The 21,274-nt window shown below is 43.7% G+C and overlaps 1 protein-coding gene across 1 annotated transcript in view; it reads left to right on the forward strand.

Annotated features, from left to right (window-relative positions):
• Positions 1-21,274, forward strand: part of LOXL2 (lysyl oxidase like 2) — an 86,801-nt gene that overhangs the window by 50,035 nt on the left and 15,492 nt on the right. Inside the window, exons 5-8 of the mRNA XM_019556582.1 lie at positions 675-897; positions 7,250-7,433; positions 13,697-13,848; positions 17,394-17,561. Coding sequence (XP_019412127.1) covers positions 675-897; positions 7,250-7,433; positions 13,697-13,848; positions 17,394-17,561 — 727 coding nt within the window. The remainder of the gene's footprint in view (positions 1-674; positions 898-7,249; positions 7,434-13,696; positions 13,849-17,393; positions 17,562-21,274) is intronic.

Below are 21,274 nucleotides of genomic sequence, written 5' to 3' on the forward strand. Positions count from 1 at the left end.
ATAGGGTAATGCCTGCCAGCACAACAGCTGTGGTAGGGGCTAAATTCTTTTAAAGCCTCAAATAGCACCAGCATTATTTGTGTTGAACCAGTGTGCATGTGCAGGAATACAAAAATCCCTGTATTTTTGCTTTCTACTAAGTGAGCATCTGTGCATTTGTGTACATCTTCTGCATGGCTCAGGTAGAGCTGCACAAGTGTGAGACAATGGCCAAGTATGTCTGTCCCCCTGCGTGGCTAATACTCAAAGGATAGTCCTTTGTTGCTGTTCTCAGCTAGTTGACTACAGGTACTTCCAAACCATGACTGGGAAATCATTGTAGTATGAGCTGGCAGAAACGTAACCAGCTTTGAATCATGCTAACTCAGGCACCAGAGACAGTGAGGCTGCATCATCAGAGACCAGGCCTGTATCTCCCTGGTCCAAGCAGAGGAAAAAAATATACAACTAAAAGGGATAGTACTGTTTTCTGTGTTGGTCTGTATGCTAGAAAATTAGTAATGGTCGTTGGGTTAAGCCAGTACTTTTTAAAATTCATACCATTGTATTTGTCTTGGCAACTTCCTGGAGCAAGAAGTTCCACAGGTTGGCTGTTGAGCAGTGAAAGATTTCCTTTCTCTGCTTTTTAATAGTTTTCACTAACTGTCTTTCTCCGGTGATTCCTCTTTTTGAAGGATGCTTGCCAAAAAGAAGAAGCTAAGCTACTGGGGTTACTCCATGGAGTGCACTGGCAATGAGGCTCATATCTCCAGCTGCAAACTGGGCAGTCGTCTCAATGTGGACAATAAAAATAATGTCACCTGTGAGAATGGGATGCCTGCTGTGGTGAGCTGTGTGCCAGGCCGGGCCTTTGCTCCCGGCAGCAATAATGGCTTCCGAAAAGCTTTCAGGCAGGAGGTAAGGAGTACAAATCCATTATAAAGGGTTTTGTCTTTTGGGTGGGTAACTCTATAGATCAATCAAAGCTCTGCCAAGACTGATGCATCTGTACGGTTGTATGCACTGAGAGTACCGTTGGCTTTAGTGGAGCTACTCATAATGTATAAAGCCTATGTACCTGAGCAAATCTTTGCAGAAGCCAACCTGTATTCTGTTATAGAAGAGTCTCTATGCAACTCTGTGAATCGCTGCATTCATTCACGGCAGTTTGTGCTATCACTGGAGCCAAAGGAATTTTTTTTTTTAATTTTTGAAATTTCAGTGAAAACTTAACCAGCTTCCAGTTTCATTTCCTCCCAAAGAACTTACCTTCCTTTCCCCTAAAGCCCTCCCTCCTCCCTCTCAGACAAAACTGCCCACTGGAGGCCCTTTGGATATTTTTGACAGAGTTGTTTCTGTTTCCTGCAAATATGGAGACAGGGAAGAGTCAGGTCAGTTGAAATGATCAATTTGTCCTCAAACAAAACTAAGCAAAGCACTATTTTGAAATAAAAAAATCAAAATGTTTAATTTCAAAGAAAATGAAAACATTGCCATTTAAAAATAAGATTTTTTTATTTTGGGGGAGGGGGGTCAAATAAACTATTCCAGTGAAAAAAATTACCCAGTTTTATAAGTGACATGACTAATGGCGTTGCAAACAGAGCTAGGAACAGATGTCAGGTTATTTGGGTTCCACTCTCTTGCTTTAACACAAACTCACCCTGCTACCCACCCATATCATCCCTGCTGTCATCCTTTCCGTTTCACATCTTCCCTTCTGCCACAGATCCACAGTCATTCCAAGGGAAAGATTGTGCAGCCTCTCTCTGCAGGCTTCCTACTCTTTTTAACTTGAGATGGTTGGCTTGGAATGGTGTGGGATTCATTAAGCACTGAAGCTAGCAAAGCTAAAAGCAAGTAGTGAGAAAATGCATTTGTCTTATTTTTGTTTGAGTTGTTCTCTTTCAGCCAATTGAGTATTTCCCTGTTGGTGCTGGGCTTGTTTTTTCCATAGCTGTTTAACCTCAGCTGGCTACAGATAATAAAGATGGACCATTGGATTTCTTTGCTCCTTCTGTGCCTTCTACTGAAAAATAATACTGATTGACATCTGATAGTACCCTGGTGTTGTGCATCTCCCCTAAGCTAGCACCATTATAACACCTGTGGATAGTGGCAAGCAAAAAAGGAATTGCAAGCACTTGGGACAGGCCCCAGAATTCAAAATCATCTTGGGAAATTGGAGAAATAGTCTGAAAGCACAAAAGTGCAAAGTACTGACTTCGGATAGCCTCACCTGGCAACCATCAATATTCTGGATCATGGTATACACACAAGAGGTCTATGCAACCATCACACCCAAGACCTTCAGTGCATACGCCAAGGCAAGAGTATGGAAGAGTGGAGGCTGCCCAGGACCTACCATCCCCACCCCCTTAGGTCATAGAAACAGAGTCCAAAGGCCAGAGTGAGCTTCTGCCAGAGAGAGACAGGTTAGAGATGTTGCTGACTGCCTAACAGTTCATTGAGGGTGCGTTTCTGTTAGGGTGATGTTCCTTAGTCTTTCCTCAACCAAGGAGTACCCACAAGACAATGGGGGCTAGGGTTTTGAGGAACCCTACATTTGCTTTACTCTGGAGGTTGTGGTATTTTAGAGCAGCTACTCCACCATGAGTAGCCCCACTATGTTCCCACGAGGTCCTCCAGTCACCTGCTGTTTAGTCATACCCAGGACCTGATATAACTTCAGAGATGCACGCACAAAATAGGGTGCGGCTGCTTGGTAGTTTTACCATAGCTGTGATGGTTGAAGGAATGTCTGAGAAGCAGGATATGATTAAGAATATTTTTTACTGGTATCATTTTGCAGTAAAACTGATGCAAGATATTGCTAAATATATCCACTTCTGGAATAACTGCTTAAGCAGACTCTCTAGGTTGTAGCTTTATTGATCTAGAAGAAAAGGCAATTGGGGCTCATGGACAGAGGTGATATCTTTCATTAGACCAACAAGATTTTGTTGGTTTAATAAAAGATATCACTTCTGTCCACAAACCCTGATTGCTTAGGCAGAAGTACTCCAGAAAAGTATCTGGTGATTATAGTGGCCCATTAACCAAAGAAACCTACAACATGATGCTGTCCCAAGAAAGGCAAATACTATTCCAGGATATATTAACAAGAGACTTTCATGTAAAGTGCAGGAGATAATTTTCCTGCTTTACTCAGCACTTTGAGGCATCGAGTGGAGTCCGGTTGTATATCCAGTTTTGTTTAGTAGCCTTAAAGGGCTTTGCTATGGCTGGAGGGTAGAGTTGATGTGCCCTCTGTAGCTCAGCATCTAGCCACAATAGTATGAAGCGCAACAGTGGCTGCAGATCCCATCCTAGAAACTGGGTAGATGTCCACACTGAGTCCTGCGCTGCTGCTGCTACACTGTTATCAGTATCAGGGCTGTCTGATTTAAATCTAGATGGAATACATCTAATCCATGTTGCGGTTGCTGTAGTGACTGCCATGCCTGCATCCCCTAAGCAATGTGTAGACAAATAGGAGACTATTCAGAGGCAAACAGAAAAATAGAGTTAGGAAAATGTGACCTGTTAGGAAAGACTATGGGGAGAATATAATAAGCAGTCTTCAAATACATGAGGTTGTTTGGAAGAGGACAGTGACCAATTATTCCCCACTTCCATTGGGCTCAGGGCGAGATGCAATCTTTCATTTGTAGGAAAGGTTAGATATAAGGAAAGCTTCTCCAATGATAGCAAAGTACTGGAACAAGGTACCTGTGGAGCCTGGAATCCCCTTCTTTAAGAAAGATATCTTTTGAGAGAGACTCAAGACACATTTAACAGGTTTGGTCAAAACCTACTTAATCTTGCCCAAGAGTAGGGGGATGGGACTGTGGGATCTCTTGAGGCCCCTTCCTGCCCTACAGTTCTGTTGTGGTAGGCTCATTAAAGAAAAGGGGCTGTCTCTTATTATGTATCCCTATGTTCCTTGCAAAAATGAGCCTTCATCTTGTGCCAGGGGGCACTACTACAATATACATAATAAACCATGCTGGTAATGCATTTCCCATTCACTAATTGCATGCCTGGAATCTCATATCTTTGTGCAAGTTTTTGGCCTTCCAAAGTGAAGGGTCCTGTAAACCATTTAAGCCATCCACATTGCCAAATAATTCTGTAAGCATTCAGTGTAGGCTTTGGATGGCCTTCAGGTGACCCCAGCCTGGAAGGATTGGATGTATGTCCAACTTTAAACAGTCTTAAGTTCTTTGGTCTCAGGGCTCACACAAATCATTCAGTGTTCACATATTTATGGCATGCTTTCCATAGCAGTAGGTCCCCCTCCAGGGGTAACAGCAGCAGCTACTCTCTCTAGAAGGTAATGGGCAGGACTGGAAAACTTTTCAGTGAGCTCAGTTAATGAGCACTGAATGTGCAAAATAAATTTTGTCCTGGTCTGGACTTGAAACTGCCACCCAGACATGAAGGGCTCTGCCTTCTGTTCCCTGAGTTATTATACCTTGACTGAATCTGTCTCAAAGGGCTGAATTGAAAATGGGATGTAATTTTCATGAAAACCTCATCCTTTTTCTTCAAAATGTCAAATGTTGATGAAAAATATTGTTGGAATTGATATTTTAAAATGACTACCAGCTATACAGCTGATCAAATAAACCAAAGTACTTATTTGGGCCAAACTTGCCTTACTTTTGAGAGTCTTACAACTGTTAAAATGTTTACCCTCTCAGTTGCTTGACTTGTTTTTCACTGACATTTTAAATCAAAAGATTCATTAAAGTTCTAACAAGTGTAGACCACACAGCCTTTCTAGGTTCTTGCATATCCCTAACACTATAGAGCCTGGGCAAGTGACAAATGGAAATCCCCAGAACAGCCCTGTGAGGAGATAGGGAAATATTATTAATCCCCATTTTGCAGATGGGAAAACTGAGGTACAAAGTGTATAAGTAGCTGGCCTGTGGTCATACAGAGTGTTTGTGAGAGTGCCAGTAATACAGCCCACACCTTCTGACTCCCAGGGTAGCCCCTGAACCATGAGACCCTCCTTCATCCTTTCCTGGTCATTTATCTGCATATGGTAATTCTTCAGTCTCATAATCTCTTGGTAGTCGTGGCTGGGAGCCGAACTCTGTAGGCCAACTTGCAGTTACCATTTCAAAGACACAATAACCTGATTGATGATGTGTCATCTTGGCCAACTTTTACTGTGTGGCTTTTTTTAATTTCAGCCAACTATTTTGGAACGGGGGTTTTGTTTTTTTTGTACTACATGCTGTAATTTTGTTGGGTTTTATCATCTATTAAATGAATCTATTAAGTGAAATATGGGCTGTTTAAAAAAATGCTTAACAGCATAAATGGCTGAGAAACCTACCAGATAGTGGGAGAATTCAGCCTGGAATATTGCATAGGGTGTGGTGTCTGTTTTCATGAGATTGCCATGACTTGAAACAAATGTACTCTTAGGGAATCAATACATTTTCCTTCTGTAAATGTAAGGTAGATGAGATACTGTGTGTTTTCTATATAATATAAAGTATTTTGCAAGCTTGGCTTTAAAGTTCTCCGAGATTCTTACTGGAAAGACCTTCATTAATGTCTTTTGCCACATCTTGACCAAGTGAGCTCTGCCACACCTTGTGATAGGTAGGACTGATTATTTCTCTTGTTGAGATGTGGACCTTTTGAGTTCATCATAGCCTGCCTTAAGCAGGGAGCACTTGTTAAAAAACAGTTGAGTCACAGATAAACAGACTTCCACTTGGCTTGAGTTCCAGCTCTGTCTTTCATATCTACCCCGTTTCCCATGGTCTGGAAATCTACACAGCAAAGCAGGGACCTCTAGTGGCTTACTGATATGCAGCAATAAAAATCTGATGAAATTGGCTGTTTCCTATGAAAGCTCATGCTTCTGTGAACCACGTAGTCTCTAAGGTACCACCCTGCCCTACCTTCTGCCACCCATCGTGTAGGGAATCTTCTTCATTTTTATAAGTAGGAAGAGAAAAACTGGATTTTATGATGTTCCAATCATAGGGCCACTCACATGGCCCTTGCTTGAGGGAGAGAATCAGGGCTCTTGAGGATTAAAAGAAGATATAGATTAAAATGACAAAGTTTAAAGACCTGATCAGCTGGGATCGGTGTTCCGTGATTATCTGTTATCTTGCTACTCATAAAAAGCAGTATTTATTCTACTTCTAATTATTACATAATCTGTACTTTTTCAGTTGGGAGGGTTTCTTTAATCACACGAGAAGGCCTGTACAGGACGTACTTGGACGACAGGATGGAATTTAGTTTATGTTTAACACATTTCCTATAGCTCTTATGAAAGTTGATGTTCGTGTTGGCATTTGGGACCTACCGTTCTTATCCAAATAGGAACACCGGGTCAGATCCCAGGCTGGTGCAAACTAGGGACTTCAATGCTACTTTGCAGTACTTAACAATTTGGCCCTTCATCATGCTGATATACTGGAGGGCTGTGCTTTCTCATTTTGCTCTAAGACCTCCTTGTGTCTGCAACCTACAGACCAAGCCCTGCCCTGGCTGGCACAGTGTAAACAGTGCCTCGTGCCCTGTCTGCCGCAGGAATCCTGGCAGGCAGGGCAGGATTCCACAGGGAGGCCCCGTGCCCTGCCCACAAGACGCTCTTTGCTGCTTTTCCGGACCAGGGCAACGTGCTCACATGCACGCTGCTGTTGGCAAGCGACGTGTTAGCTGGCTGCAGGGTTGAGACTTTATGCCCAAGCCTCAAAGGGACTGTGGCCCAAGGTTTGGTTTGGTTTGTAAGCCATCCAGCCCATTCCTGTGTGCTATGACACTCCTGCCTCCTTGCTGCTTGTTCCTGGGGAAGGGGAAGTCTCTCTCCACATCTTTGCTTCCAAACCTATGGAGCAGAATAGCAGCAAGTAAGACTTGAGCATATCTTGTACCCTATACCCTCCTCTCAGCCATGTATAGGGATGGGAGAACTCCATATGCAGAAAAAATCAGTGGGCAAGAGGCACTTATCTCATTAAGGCAGCTCTTCTCATTAAGGTGGCTCTTCATGGCCCACAACTTTAGATGTGACTAGTTCTTGTAAATATCTTGCTCCTTCTGGACCACTTTGGGAGTATCTCATGGTATTTGCTTCTGAAACTTTGGGCTCATGGCCAAGCTTATGAGTAGCTTGGTAAGGCTCATGGTCTTTACCAAGCAGAAACTGAATAGAAGGTGGTGGTTACCTGCACCATGCTCATTCATAAAAAGTGACATTACACCTGGGTTTTTTTCTTCCTTGCAGCAGCCCTTGGTCAGGCTGAGAGGTGGGGCCAATACTGGAGAAGGAAGAGTTGAAGTGCTGAAAAATGGGGAATGGGGAACTATTTGTGACGATAACTGGAACCTGATTTCAGCCAGTGTGGTCTGCCGAGAGCTGGGCTTTGGGAGTGCCAAGGAAGCCATCACAGGTGCAAAGCTTGGGCAAGGTAAGGATGAGAATGCAATGGGCCATCAGTGCTGACTGCCTTTGGAGAACTCTCCATTGAGATGAACAAGGAAGTTTCTTCCAAACTGGGGTAGTCCCATGAGCTAGAATCAGATGCTGAGGCCCGCAGTTTCCCTTGAAGACCTAAGCACAAGGTTCACTGGAAGTTGGTGGGAATTGCAGTTAGACCTGGATAGAAATGGGGCTCTTCATTTCATAGGAGATTCCACAATTTTAAGAAGTTGGGTTCCAATTTGGAACAAGAAGCTGAAACTTCCCGTAGAACTAAAATTTTGGCACAGTTTCCTTTGGAATGGTAAGACTGTTTTGATTTTGGTAAGATACAATTGTCTTTTATTTTATTAAAATATCGTAATATTTTTGCATTCTCTTTTCTGATACATATTCAATATTGAAGTCAAAACAAATGTTTTTACTTTTTTTGGTAATACATTTTTGTCCCGATTTTGGTGAATAGCAAAAAAGTAATTATATGGACCAAAATTGTTGGATTGATATAATTTTATTTTATTGGCTTCATAGGTTCATAAATGTTTAGATACCTGTACAACCATTCAATACATCTCTTAATAGCACAGAATTGTTATTGATACTAGCACCGTATCCCTACAGCTGGAAATGACAGCAGCTACAATAGTATTGGGGGTAGAGAGGTTTCCTTCTTCTACACTTGTCTTTTTAAAAGCTAGCAGATGAATGCTAAGCACAGGAAGCAACAGTTCAATAACTCTTAAACGTGGGAAAGTTGGACTTCCCTATCTTTGTGTAAGCAGGAAGCCAAACTAAATGGTATGGCCTTACATATATTCAGAGATTTAAAAGGCAAAAGGTGTTACTATGATGAGAGAGTGGGACCTCCTTTGTAAGGTAGGTGGAGATATTTCAGAGTAGTGCTCAGCAGTGGGGAGGACTTTATTCTTCTGTAGCTGAGACTGCTGACCCAGTAGCTTCTGGTTGAACAAGACCACATGATTTAGGAAGAGATAAAATCTTTCTTTAAGGATATCTGTGAATGCTGAATTTATCCCTTCCCTTAGACTGTCATTTCAACAATTATTGACTCATTGTTAAATAATGAAAAAGCTTAAGAAAAATTCCAGGATGGATGTCTTATTGCAGTTTGGTACTAAAGATGGGCTTAAATTCAGCTCTGGAGTCTTGATCCAGCCCATTTATAAGTCTAGGGATCATTTGTACAGATCCAGACCAGATTTGGGTTAGGATTTCCTGTGCCTAGGACTCATTTGGATCTCAGACTTATTGGTTGGTTCTCTAGATTTAAGATTCTGTCCCAAACCTGCCTTTAAAATCTTTGCTCCTATATGCATAGCATAAAATCTAACTGAAATCTGCCAAATCAAAGCTACATGCTGTAAAACCAAACAAATAGGTGAAACTCCTCCAGGCCATTGTGGTTTGGTGAAGGGAAGGGAAAATTAATTACATGTTTAAAAAAAAGAAAGAAAAAAAAAGGTGGAGGTGGAGTAGTCCAGAATAAGAAAACCTTAAGATGTGCCCTTATGGTCCCATATTGCCAAGGAGACTTGTGGCAGAGTGCAGGTGCAGCCAATATAGTGTTTAAAGCCTTTAAAAAGGAACATTATTATCCTGCAAAAATCATTCCTGCCACGTGAGCAGAGAAAACATGTTGCTTCCCAAACATGGAAACTTTTAGCAGTGGCTACTCATTCCCAGTTACATTCTTTCCTTTTTCTTTGAATGCTGAACATCAAGTTCCCGAGCTTTTGAAATGTGTCTCTAGGGTCATTAAACTTGTTTAATCCCGTTTATTGAAATTGATCTCTGCTACTGGAGTGCGAAAAAGGCTCTTATGGTTCAAACAGGAATCCAAATTCATATTGCGGAATAGGCAGGCAGTAAGATTCTCTTAATCCCATAGGACACAGTGGACCTTAACTCTGCTGTCTTTGCCTTCCAACTGGAGTACTTACGCTGTACCTTTCACAATTAGCTATCTGCATATTTATCCATTTACATGGATTTAAAGAGATGGGCAAGCACACTTCTCCTGGGCTTGGTGTTTTAGCCCATGAATTATATTGTATAATGTACTATAAAGGATACAATTAAAATGTTTAATTGTGTTCTATGCCATCTGGAAGTCCTGACCAAGACTGAGGTACTAGCACTGTTAGTTGTCGTATGTATACTGATAGGAGAGTGCCTATCCTACAGAGTTCTCAGTCTGACTAACCATGACAAAGGAAGGATGTCATTTTACAGATGAGCCATTAAAGCACAGATTAAATGATTTTTCCCATGGTCGCAAAGGGAGCCTGTTGCACATCAGAGAAGAGAGTTGAGGCCACGTGAGTCTCAGGCCAGTATTTTAATATGTCCATCAAGTCCTTAACAGCTCTCAGCCCACTTTATTCCACAAAACCTATGGGAAAACATATCTGTAGAACTTAAAAAGATAGGCTGAATGGCTCACCAGGGCCCAAGTCATGTACCTTTTGCTCACATTAATTGTGCCACTGAATTTAAATGAGATTGCCCATGGGAGTCAGGTTTACAGGATAGTGCAGATGCATATGGACTGAAGTCATTCTCTTCACAGGAAATGAAGGAAAAGTGCAACAACGCTGCTACTAATTTGATCAGATAATTTCAGTGCAGACAGCAGGGCAACATAGTGACATTCCAGTGCCTTAATGACAGGCAGAGTCAGCAAAGAGACTTAATGGAGGAGGACAAAATGCATCGGAGCTATGTACATCAGAGCCAGGTCCTTGCTCTCTTTCCTATTAGTTCATAGGTTTCATGCTTTAGATGCTTTGGGTCCTCGGTCCTTTTTCTGTATCCATCCAGCATTCCTTGTGCATTATCCCGCAGTTCTGGGCAGAATCAGCTTTTACCCACTATCTGAGCTATCTGGCAGCGGGCAAAATTACTGGGTCAGTTTTTGTCCCTCTAGATGGAGACCACAAGTGAGATTTTTATTAAGTTAAAAACCAAATGGGGTGTGAATTCCCCTTGGTTTCTCTTGTTGGTCTTCAATTTTTAATTAAAAAATGAAGAAAACTCCCCTTGATTTCTCTGGGACTGTTGACCAGGCTGTTGGCTTCAGTGGGAGATATAGGTGAGTCATGATTTTTGGAACCTAGAACAGTAGGAGTCAGAGAGAAATGTCCCGTTGGATTATCCAGCCCTTCTGTTTATTCATTCGAACCATCACCTTCCTAGTACAGAAGTATAGCCTGGGCACAGAAGTGCGTGTCAGTGGTGTTACTTTTAAATGCCTTGTCCAGCCTGCCCTGGAGTTCATGCCAGCCATGCTGCTTTTCCTGTGAGAAGGGGGCTCTGAAAGGATGGCACACACCAGTGTTCTGCTTATATAATCTGATGTACACAAAATGCCTCAGTCCAATGAAAATATTACAGATGGGAGAGGGGAAATTTGCAGTTTCCATTATAATTAGGCCTATTCTGAAGCGCTCCGTTAAGGAAAAAAAAAGTTCCACTTACGAAGCACAGCAAATGTTATGCGTCTCCTGGCCTAGAGGCCTTGTGACACGTACCAAAAAAGATGTTTCTGTTTGGCAAACATACCCTCTACCCCAAGGAGAGTGTTAGTCAAATGTCCTCGGAAACATTGGGACAATAAGCAGAATTAGATGGGGAGCAGTGGAAGAGAGAGGGAAGTCAGCAGTGCCATCAAGACGCCGCCGATTAGAACAATTACTCTTGTTCTTTTGGCATTTAGCTCAGATTATACCCAATTCTTTTGCAAACCTGAGGAGTGGCATTTTGTGCCCGAAAGCATGTCTGACTTTTCTCCCAACTATAGAGCTGGTCTGATGAAAAGATTATTGTTAAATGAATCTTACTTCTGGCTTTTTTTTTTAATGGACCATCACAACTACAATATTGCTACTTGACCTGTTTGACAGAGGTCAGAACAATTGCATTAATTTTGCTTTCTCTGAATGTTCTCTGAATATAGATTATGAGAAAGATTTAGTATGACAGAACAGTAGAAGTGGGTACAGGAATAGTGCATCCTGCCTCTGCACAGGGAATTGGATTAAGTGGTCCTTGAGGTCCCTTCCAACCCTCTGATTTTAGGATAATGTTCTGTGAAAAGCAGATTCCCTCTTGGTTTCCAGTGTTAATGTCCCCTAAATCTTATGCCTAGCTTAGTCTGAGGGCAATATCAAGGTCCAAGTATCAAGGAAGAGAAACATCAGGGCCATCAGGTATGGTCTGGGAGACGTGATTGCTCCTTTCTATCCCTAGCTCTTATAATTGTTCTATGAATTAAGGAAGGAAACAGTAAATAAAAATGTTCTTCAGAACTGGCCTGAGGAGCCCCTGTGTACTTTGCCCTCTCTTGAATCTGCAGAAGTCTGACCATGTGGCATATTCTCCAGGCTGATTGTTTAGACTGTAGCTAACAAACAGCTGTGCACATCTGGGCCCCTAGTTCTCCAGCCTCTGCATGCTGGCTGTCAGTCAGATTCAACAGGAGTTTTCAAAAAAAGAAAAAAAAAGTGGGGTGGGGGTCATACCCACTGAAAAGGGTCCTACCACTGTTAAACGAACTATCATCTGCTGCCTTCCTTCCTCAGCTGTTTCTTCTGAGGTGGAGGTTAAAAAGAGAAAATACATATATTTCTTTGTTGAGGACTCCACAAAGATGGTTTTGTGGCTGAGGCTCGGAAGATCAGGTTCTGTCCCTGGCTCAGCCATTGACTTCCTCTGTCAACTTGGGCAAGTCATTTGAATTCTCAGTACCTCAGTTTCTTGGGTGTACAGTGAGAGGATGAGATTCTACTTCCTCCTTGTCTATATGAAAGGTGAACCCCTTGGGGCGGGAACTGTTTCTTATGATGTGTGTGGGGAGCCTCAATCTTGCACAGGGTCTCTAGCCCCATGATATCGGGGACTGAAAAATCAGCGGCACCTGTCAATCTTGGTAATAAACATATTGCTCCTCTTCTTTTTTCACCTGCCTGCCATTAGGTGTTTGTAGCACAGTTTTCTGTCCTTCCAAAGACAGAATCAGAAATAGATTGGACTGTCTCTCTGCAGCAATTGCTATGTGCCGTACATGTCAAAAAGGAAATGACTCTGTAATGTTTGCCCGTTCATATTTCTGCTTCTTCTAGCTTGCGGAAAGGGCCGACTGGGTACGTGTGGGAGTGGGGAGGTAATTTTAGATTTAGTAACTGTGGGCAGACTTCTCATCCTCTTGGAAAACTCATTTCTGGGCAGTGCCTTCTATTTCCATGGTCCTGCAAAACGTGCTACTTACCAGGAAGCAGCAGCTGGATGTCAGGTTGATATAGTCATCAGTGTGCTGCAATTAAATGATCCATCTGCAAAACATGCCACGTCGCGAGTCTAGAATGAAATAAAGTCTCTAGAGCAAAGGGGTTGAGGGGAAGTCAGGATCCGGCAAATCTGGAACAAGGAGCCAGCAGGCAGAAATCAGGATAAAGCATGAAGCCCGAACACACTGATAAAAGCCAGGAAGCTGCTAACTGATCCCAACTGCCCCCATGTGTGTTGTGCTTGCACTTTTCTGCCCTTTTCTGGTGAATAGTAATATGGCATTACTGGGTGGAAGTTACAGCCCGATTGGATCAAACTATTGATTACTTGCAAGCATTTCAGTGTCACAAGTCAGGCGTGAGCTATTTCAACACGCATCTATTACTGTGCTGAGGTGATGGGGAGGACTGCTGCTGTAGCTGTCTCTCAAGGTAGTTCTTTGGTAACAACCAATGTTCCCGTTCTTGGATCCTATTAATGTCAGTTTTCTTGGACTCCTCAATGGCACACCTGTATTTGAGATTACTTGTTTGCTTGGGTTTTTATAAATCCCTACATAAGTTGTCCTACTGTTCCGGAAAATAGATATATATGTTGCCATTTCAAATGTCGGCTTGATCAAGTGCAGGTTCCTGTTGTATAAACCCTGCCAGAAAAATGGGTCATAATTTTAAAGATTCTCTGGCTGAAGTCTATAAATTGCAGAGCAATGGAAACTTGGCTTTTCTTTTCTTTTTGGCCCATTTTGAAAAAAAAGTAGACTGCTGAAAATAATTTCTGAAAACTAAAAACAAGCTGTGAGATGACCTTAGAAGAAATGACATAGATTCTACCAAGAATAGTGTGTTGGAATCCGGATGCGGTTGTGTCTCACAATATAATGTTTTATTGCTGTTAGGCGCACTCACCTTGGGAATAATGACTACATGTTTATTTCTCTTGAAGGGATCGGTCCTATTCACCTAAATGAAATAACATGTACAGGGTCAGAAAAATCCATCACGGACTGCAAGTTCAATACGGAGTCGCTGCGTTGTAATCATGAGGAAGATGCTGCTGTAAGGTGCAACGTTCCAGCCATGGGTTTCCAGAATCAGGTAAGAAGCCAAATTCTCTGGATAAAAAAGCATAGCAAGCTTAGTGACTTCTCTTTCCAGGGGCTTACAAGGCCTGTTAAAACATCTAATTGACTGTGGGAATAGTAACTCAAAGGAAGTGGTAGAACCGCTGTCATTTTTGAGCATTGAAAAGAAGACTGGGGAAAACACTGTAAAATACATAGCTGAAAATTGTCCTGGGCTGACAGTAAAATACCTCTTAAAAATCTGACACCTAAGCCCTGAGACTCCTAAACATCAAGGTCAGTGGGAGATAAAAGCCAAGTGCCCAGGTGACTTGGGAGATGACCAAATAGGTTTTTCTGTTAAGCAGAGCAGCCTCTTCAACTTTGCAGTGGCTTTATAAATCTATAAAAATAAAACAATCATTGCTTAGGTATTAACTTCCTCACCCTGGAAGTCTTCATGAGCGGGAACATGCACATTTAAGCTGTTTAAAGAAAATGAATTTAATATGGGATCTCTCCTGTCATTTTGTCTAGTAGTGTTTTGGAAGAAGAGTGATGCCCTGAGTTGGTTTTAATGCTACAATCAGCCTGTATAGAGGATAGCTGTCCTTTTAAGAATGTTTGGTTACCTTTACACAAGGCATCGGCCCTAAAATAATCTTGTACGCTTGATTGGAGATGAGGAGAGGAAATGTATTGTATGGATTGCCTGATGATAAAAGACAGGCTCAAGCTCTGTTGTATGCCAGGAATTGTGTGGCTCAGACTGCTTCGTGTAATTACTGGCCTCAAGATATTATTTATGTTCAACATTCCTGGAAAACAAAACAGTGCAACAACTACCTGAAGTTCTGTAGCTGCAATCAAACACCATTCAGAGGAGACAGAGAATAGTTGTCTTGGGGCTATGTTTTTTCAGTGAAAAATAATACTCCGAGGAAATACCAGGATTCAACAGCTGTGCCTTCCAAAGGCAATCCCAAGGCTTGTGGCTCCTGATGGACTGACTGATCCTGATTGTGTACGTTCTGCCTTTCCATGTCAGTGCCAAAGGGCCAATGGTAAAATTCCCTTCTCCACAGTGGCTCTGTAGCGGTCTTTGTGCCATTTACATCGTACCCTGACATTCAGGTAGGGTTTAGCATGGTGACTTTGCATCGGCTCTGCACAATGGGGAGTTTTTCCCCATGAGAACAACAGAGGCTTTTCTCAAGAATGCCCCAAGGGCAGATTTATCATTGAACTGCTATGCATCTTCCCTTGAGAGACTTCCATAGTTGAGGTGGCCTGTTTGAATTAACCTGACAGCCCTTTAAGTGTACTGGGAGGTTTTATGCAGAGATGCTGTTGTGGTTTAGCCACTTGGCTTGGGCTGTGCTCTCTGTTCAAACATAGACTTCCTGTGTGGACCTGGGCAGATCATTTAAGGCCAGGCTCTAAAGGAGACTTAACATTTTTGTGTGCATCTGTCTTCTGGTTGCCCAGCTTTAAACACCTGGTACCTGACTGCACCTGGATCTGTCCCGTCTAAAGCTGGGTGCCCAGGGAGTGATGAACACAGAGGCCACTTGGAAATATGGTTATAAACGCCTCCTCTGGTTCTTAGTTTTCCTGTCTGTAAAATGAAGGTTATAATGCAGCTGTCTCTTAAAGACTACTCGGGAATATCTGGAAAGGAATTTCATTCCGGGGTGCTGAATGGCACAGGGAAACTTAGCCGCATTTGCCGGCAAAGTGCTAAGTGTGTCAAGGGGGGTATCCCAGTCCCTCACCCTGCAGAAGCCTCTAGGGCAGCAACACTGCCCTGTGAGGTTATCTTGGGAATCCCAGCTCTTTTTAGAAGTAATAAAATGCAGTTGTGCTTGGAATCCTGTCATAGCTTCAGTTAAAATTACTAATCAGATATGTGGTAGTTTATTTTCTTTATATGACACAGAAAAATGAGAAGGGTGGTGTAGCGGGGAAACCTGTGGGGCTGGGCCTGTCTGGAGGCAGTTGCTGGGCTCCTGCAAAAGTTTGTGGCAGCTGCTGGTCCTCTGCCACAGCACTTCAACTCACGTTCAGACACTGGCTCCAGACCCTCTTGGCAGGAAGAATAGCAGGCGCTTGTGATTTATGTTGGAATAATTTTGGCTCAGCTCTTCTTGTACCATTTCGTTTGAACATCTGTATTGTATTACACCAGAGAGGAAAATACATTTTGAGCAGTGGAACAATATTTCCCCAGCTGCTTATTTTTCTGTGAGGCCACTCCTTGTGCCAGTCCAGTGCCTTGTGTCACTGCAGGCACATGGTTCCTCCTGTGCAGAGTCAGCTCATAGTCTAGGCCATGTTTGAGCCCTGTGTGCTTGCAGCCCTTCAGTTTTTGTGTTCTGGTAACACATGGGGCCCTGCTGTGGTAGGCCTTGATAAACAGGGAGAAAGCCTATGCCCTGGCAAACTTGTAATATAGATATAGAGGATAATTGTTGGGAGGAAAAAGAGAAAAAAGGTCACTGACAGACATGTTAAGATCTGCAAATCTTTTGAGGAATGTTGAACAATTCAAAGGTTTTATATTGATCGTTTAGTTGGCTTGCTGGGCTGAGAGGTTGGAGATCTGGGTTATGTCCTCTGTTGGGCCTTTGACCTGTAGTATGACCCTGGGCAGTCTCTTCCACTATTATGTGTAACATCGGGATCGTAGCACTGGATTCTTTTGGTAGGGGGCTCCGAGATCTAAGCAAGAAAGGTGCAGATCACTGTTTGCATGTCATACACTCAGCACTTGATAAATAATTCTGGCTGCCCTGAGGGGTTGGTTCAGGCTCCTGCTTATCCAAATGAGCTGTTATTTATTCTCAGTACCCTAGTGCGTAGAGTCTTCAACTTGGAATGAGACCCCGTTGTGCTGGATGCTACACCAGGACATAGTGAGAGAGATTCCCTGCCCTAAGGGCCATGCAATCTAACTAGGTGGAGCAATAACATATAGGCAAGACCTGTAAACCTCCTGCTTTTAGGGCATAACCCAATCTCTAACTATGGGAGCTGGGGTAAAACGTTGCTTGGGGGCATTTTATTTGATAACTGCCAGCAGCACTGATTCTTTCGGCTGCCTGTGAAGCAACTGGTATTGGCTCCCACTAGAGAGAGGACATTAGAATAATTAGACCACAGGAATGATCCAGTTAGTTCCGCAGATAGCCAAAGGATTAGAGAAGGGCAGTATGATCATCAGTCTGTTACAGGACAGAAGCCCAGAGAGATTAACTAAGTGGCCCAGGATCACACAATCTGTGGCAGAGCCAGCATTGAACTTGGATTGCTTCAGTCTGGTGCCCTAACCACAAGCTTTGATAAAACTCAAAGACTTTGAACTCTCCCATGCCAGCTGTTGCAAATAGTTCTATATACCACCAGCTCTAACATGGCTTTATAAATAACACATTCAAATGTGAGCGGAGAACTCATTCCGCTGCCCACTTCTGCAAGCCCAGCATCTCTTCATACGTGGAACTAGATCAGCAGAGAAATTCCTGGCAATTGCTTTTAGAGAGCTGAACGGAAATCTTTTTCCTTTTTCCTCCCCTCCAGCTGCGTCTGAGTGGTGGCCGCAACCCATACGAGGGCCGGGTAGAAGTCCTCATGGAGCGCAATGGGACCTTGAAGTGGGGGACAGTCTGCAGCGAGAACTGGAGCACCGTGGAAGCCATGGTGGTTTGTCGCCAGTTGGGCCTTGGTTTTGCTAGCCATGCCTTTCAGGTATGTCACCCTCTTCTCATGCACCTGTGGGTTGACCTGAGCTGAGGCAAATAATGGTAGCTTTGCCCTTATGCCATGCTTATCTGCATAGCCTGGGCAGGATCTAGGTGAGCTTCTCTTCAGGTGTACCTCAGTCCTTGCTTAGAGGGTCTACCTCTGAGGAATGTGATGATTCAGTCACTATTGCTTGCTCTGTGCTTGGCCTTCTTGCTCAGAAAGCCAGCAGTGATGGTGGTGTAAATATTGTGGACAGGCATCTCTTAGATCCCCACTGTAAAATACGTTCTTCTTCATAGAAGCCCCTAGTTGGTAATCAGATGGCAACCATTTTATTCCCAAGCATAGAGAGACTCCACAGCCCCTTCCCTGGTACCTTCCAAGTCCCTTAGGACTCAGAGATTTGGCCCCATTCTTCTTTCCCATGTGCATCAGCCACGGAGGCAGGACTAGCTTTGCAGCACTGCTACAAAAATGCAGAGGATTCAGTGAGCAGGCTAAGGAGTGTGTGTATGTGTGTGTGTGTGTTGGGGGGGGGGGAGTTGTTTGCTTTTTTTTAAGTCCCCCATGAAATCATTGGCCTACATCATGACTGTTACACCTGCAGAGCATAACCAGCATCAGCTCAAAGTAGGTTCATGACTTTCTTTGTCATCTTCCAAGTCAAACTCAGAGATCACCAGGAATTCCTCTGTAGAAATGCATGGCTCAGAGTCTTTATCTCACGGTGAGCTCAGAATCATTTGCTCTAACATAGGGCAGTATGAAGTTTAGCAGGGTTGATAGGCACATACCAGGGATGTGACCCTTGGGCTAAGGACAGAAATAGCAGGACTGCCAAGAAAAATAAGACATCTAGAAGAACCTTTGTCTTTTCAGGGCACCAATTTCTAACACCTTTCTGCTGGTTTTTGCTGAACTTTTGGTGCAATGTTTGTCCTGACTTTAATCCCAAGGGACCCTCGCAACCATTAAACCAATGCACAGACTGTCTAGATTAACATTTTTTATTGCCATTAAAAACAAAAATAGGCACCTCCTCCTATGAATGCATTAGCCCTTTAAAAGCATGCTGAAACACTGGAGAGTAGCTTTGGACATGGTGTGAAGAGCAGTATATAGAATTGAAATGATTTGTGGGGGTCAGGGAGGTAAAGTATAAGGTTTATCAGGTGAGCGAAGCATCCTGAAGGCAATTAGGGAAGTTCATCAGATAGTGAAAAGAGACTATAAACAAAGCTGGTGGTTTCCTCTTTCACATTTGGGTCCAGGAAATGCTTCTTTTTTGTAGATAAATTATTGCTTCCTATGTATCCTGGGATTGGAATACTGAGGGAGAAGATTTAGATATTAGGCCATATTGATGGGGCATATTGCAAACAACTTAAGTGTTCAGCAGTTGCAGGGGCAGTAGTGTTGTGTACAGGTCCCTGGAAGACCTACAGAGACTGAATGTCTGTCCTCTAAGTGGGAGACCAAACCCGTCCTGATGGTAGTGGTGGTCACCCACCTTCATGTCACCAGCACCATTCAGAGGGGCCTAATTCTCCAGGTCGGGGAGGGTGCGGGTTCTAATTTTGCTGCAGTCTCCGCCTACAAGACTTTGCATTCACAGCTAGTGCAGCACTCTACTTACACTAACCACTTTGCTGGTTTTCCACTTATTTTCTTGTGCGGCTGCCAAGTTGGAGTGTGAAAACCCAGGGCAGCTGTGTGCATCTAACGGCATTCTTCCCAGCTGACAGAGCACCGATAGCCCAGCTTGAAAGACGGCATTTTCCTTCTGCAGGGGATGCTGGTATTGAGAACAAAAAAAGTCCTTATATGGTTCCAGGCTGTATCTTATACAAGAACGTAAAGCAACATGTGTGGAAGAGGAACAGCCCTGTGTGCACATATCTGTGCAAAAAGGGGATTGCTAACAAAGGTGCTGCAACAGGAGCATTGGTACAGGACGTCCTCCTCTTCTGAAAGGGACTCTCAGCTTTGATGCTTCCTCAGAGGAGAGCAGAATAAGGTGATTTTTCACCAAGGAGATGAAATTCCCTTCATCCAAACATCTCCGGGAATTTCTCAAATAGAAATACAGTAGCAAGATTAGGGCTAGGCATGGTATGAACACATAGTAAGAGACAGTCCTGCCCTGCAAAGCTTGCAATTCAAGTAGAAAAGACCTACTGAAATAGGAAAAAGAGCAATGAGATAAGTGCTAAGGCACAGGGAAGCTACATGACTTGCCCAAGGTGTAGCAGTGAGACTGTGGCAGAGCTAAGAATTGACCCTTGAATCCCAGATGAGTGCCTTAGTTTTAGATCATTTGTCCCCTTAAACAGTTGAGCCTCCTGGCACTCCTGTCAGGGTGGGAGAGAATCGCTGTCCCTATATAGAGAGGGAAACTGAAGCACAGAAAGGTTTTGTTCTGCAGTGGCAGAAGTGCACAGGCTGAGAGCTTTCAGAGTAGGACAGGAATTTTAACACATTGTCCATAAATTTCTGTGGCTTTGAAACTCTCATATGAAGAATCTGGATCCCAGGCTTCTGCTTCACCCACAGTAAGAGAAGTCCCTCCTTGATCTCAGCAGTCAGCACTTCACAAAGTCCAGAGAGTGCATGACCTTTCTGACAAGGATCTTGCAAACTATGCCTTTGAACCAGGCAAACCCCCTGAGGCATCGGAGGCTACAGGATTTGGCCTGCAAATGATATTTGGAGAGGGCCTTGCTGTGGGGATGGGTTTGGCTCCTGAATGCTCTTTGTAGTTTGCTGGCCTGGTGCAGGCCATTAGTCATGTACCAGTGTTTTGATCGCACTCTAGAGCTTCCTGTTGTCCTCCATGCTGCACAGATGTTGCAAAGGAGATGGGATTAGTTGCTTGCCATCTAACCCAATGTGGCAGCTTATCTGACTGGAAAACAGACTGAGGATGAATTCATAAACTGGACAGGGAGAGCTGGGTGGAGATAGGAATTTGAGTTGGATAACAGCAGGGCAGAGTTGTAAGCCAAATTGGAGCAGAGATGAACTTCAGCTTTCATGTCTACCGAGAGGGCTTGGGAGGCAAGACTTCTGGGCTAAATCAGTTTTGTAACTGGACAGACATCCCAGAAATGCAGGCATGTGCCTGCAGTGGCTCAGGCTAGAAGCTGGGGTCGGGGTGGGGGTGCTAGAGCAGCCCTCCATTTGTTTGCACAGGGCTGAGCTGAGGGAGATGTGGCCAGGCCCCTGCGCTTTGATTGTTCCTCCCCCTGCCCCAAGCAGCCCAGCAGGGAATGTGCATCACCCCTAACTCAGTGTTTATCAACCCATTAAGAAAACAAAGCTTCTCTTCATTAACAAATGGAGCTCTTCTTAAATAGCTCTTCCAAGGAAGGACATTAAGCAACCTGTTGATTAGCTCCAAAAACCCTGCCTGCCTCTGTCCTCTCCTACAGCATGGACTGTAGCCAGCATGTGGTCTGCTAGCTACTGCTGAGAGGAGTCTATGTAAAGCAGAGGGGTGGGGGAATAATCCCTGCTTAGCAGGGAGAAGCCAAGCAGATGCCTGCAGTCTCTGCTGAAGCTCCAGCGAGGGAGGAGAGGGGAGGGGCCAGCCCTTCTGTGGAGCAGAGAACCCCGCCCAGCCCAGAGAGCATGCTGGGATGCTGGGGGAGTCTGGTTTATCTTAAACCAGCAAGGGGTCTGGGACAGACATTGCATAAACCGGTTTGAGCCAAATC

The sequence above is a fragment of the Crocodylus porosus genome, unplaced genomic scaffold (genome assembly GCF_001723895.1).
Source record: "Crocodylus porosus isolate Cpor-Errol unplaced genomic scaffold, CroPor_comp1, whole genome shotgun sequence".
NCBI classification, from domain to species: Eukaryota; Metazoa; Chordata; order Crocodylia; family Crocodylidae; genus Crocodylus; species Crocodylus porosus.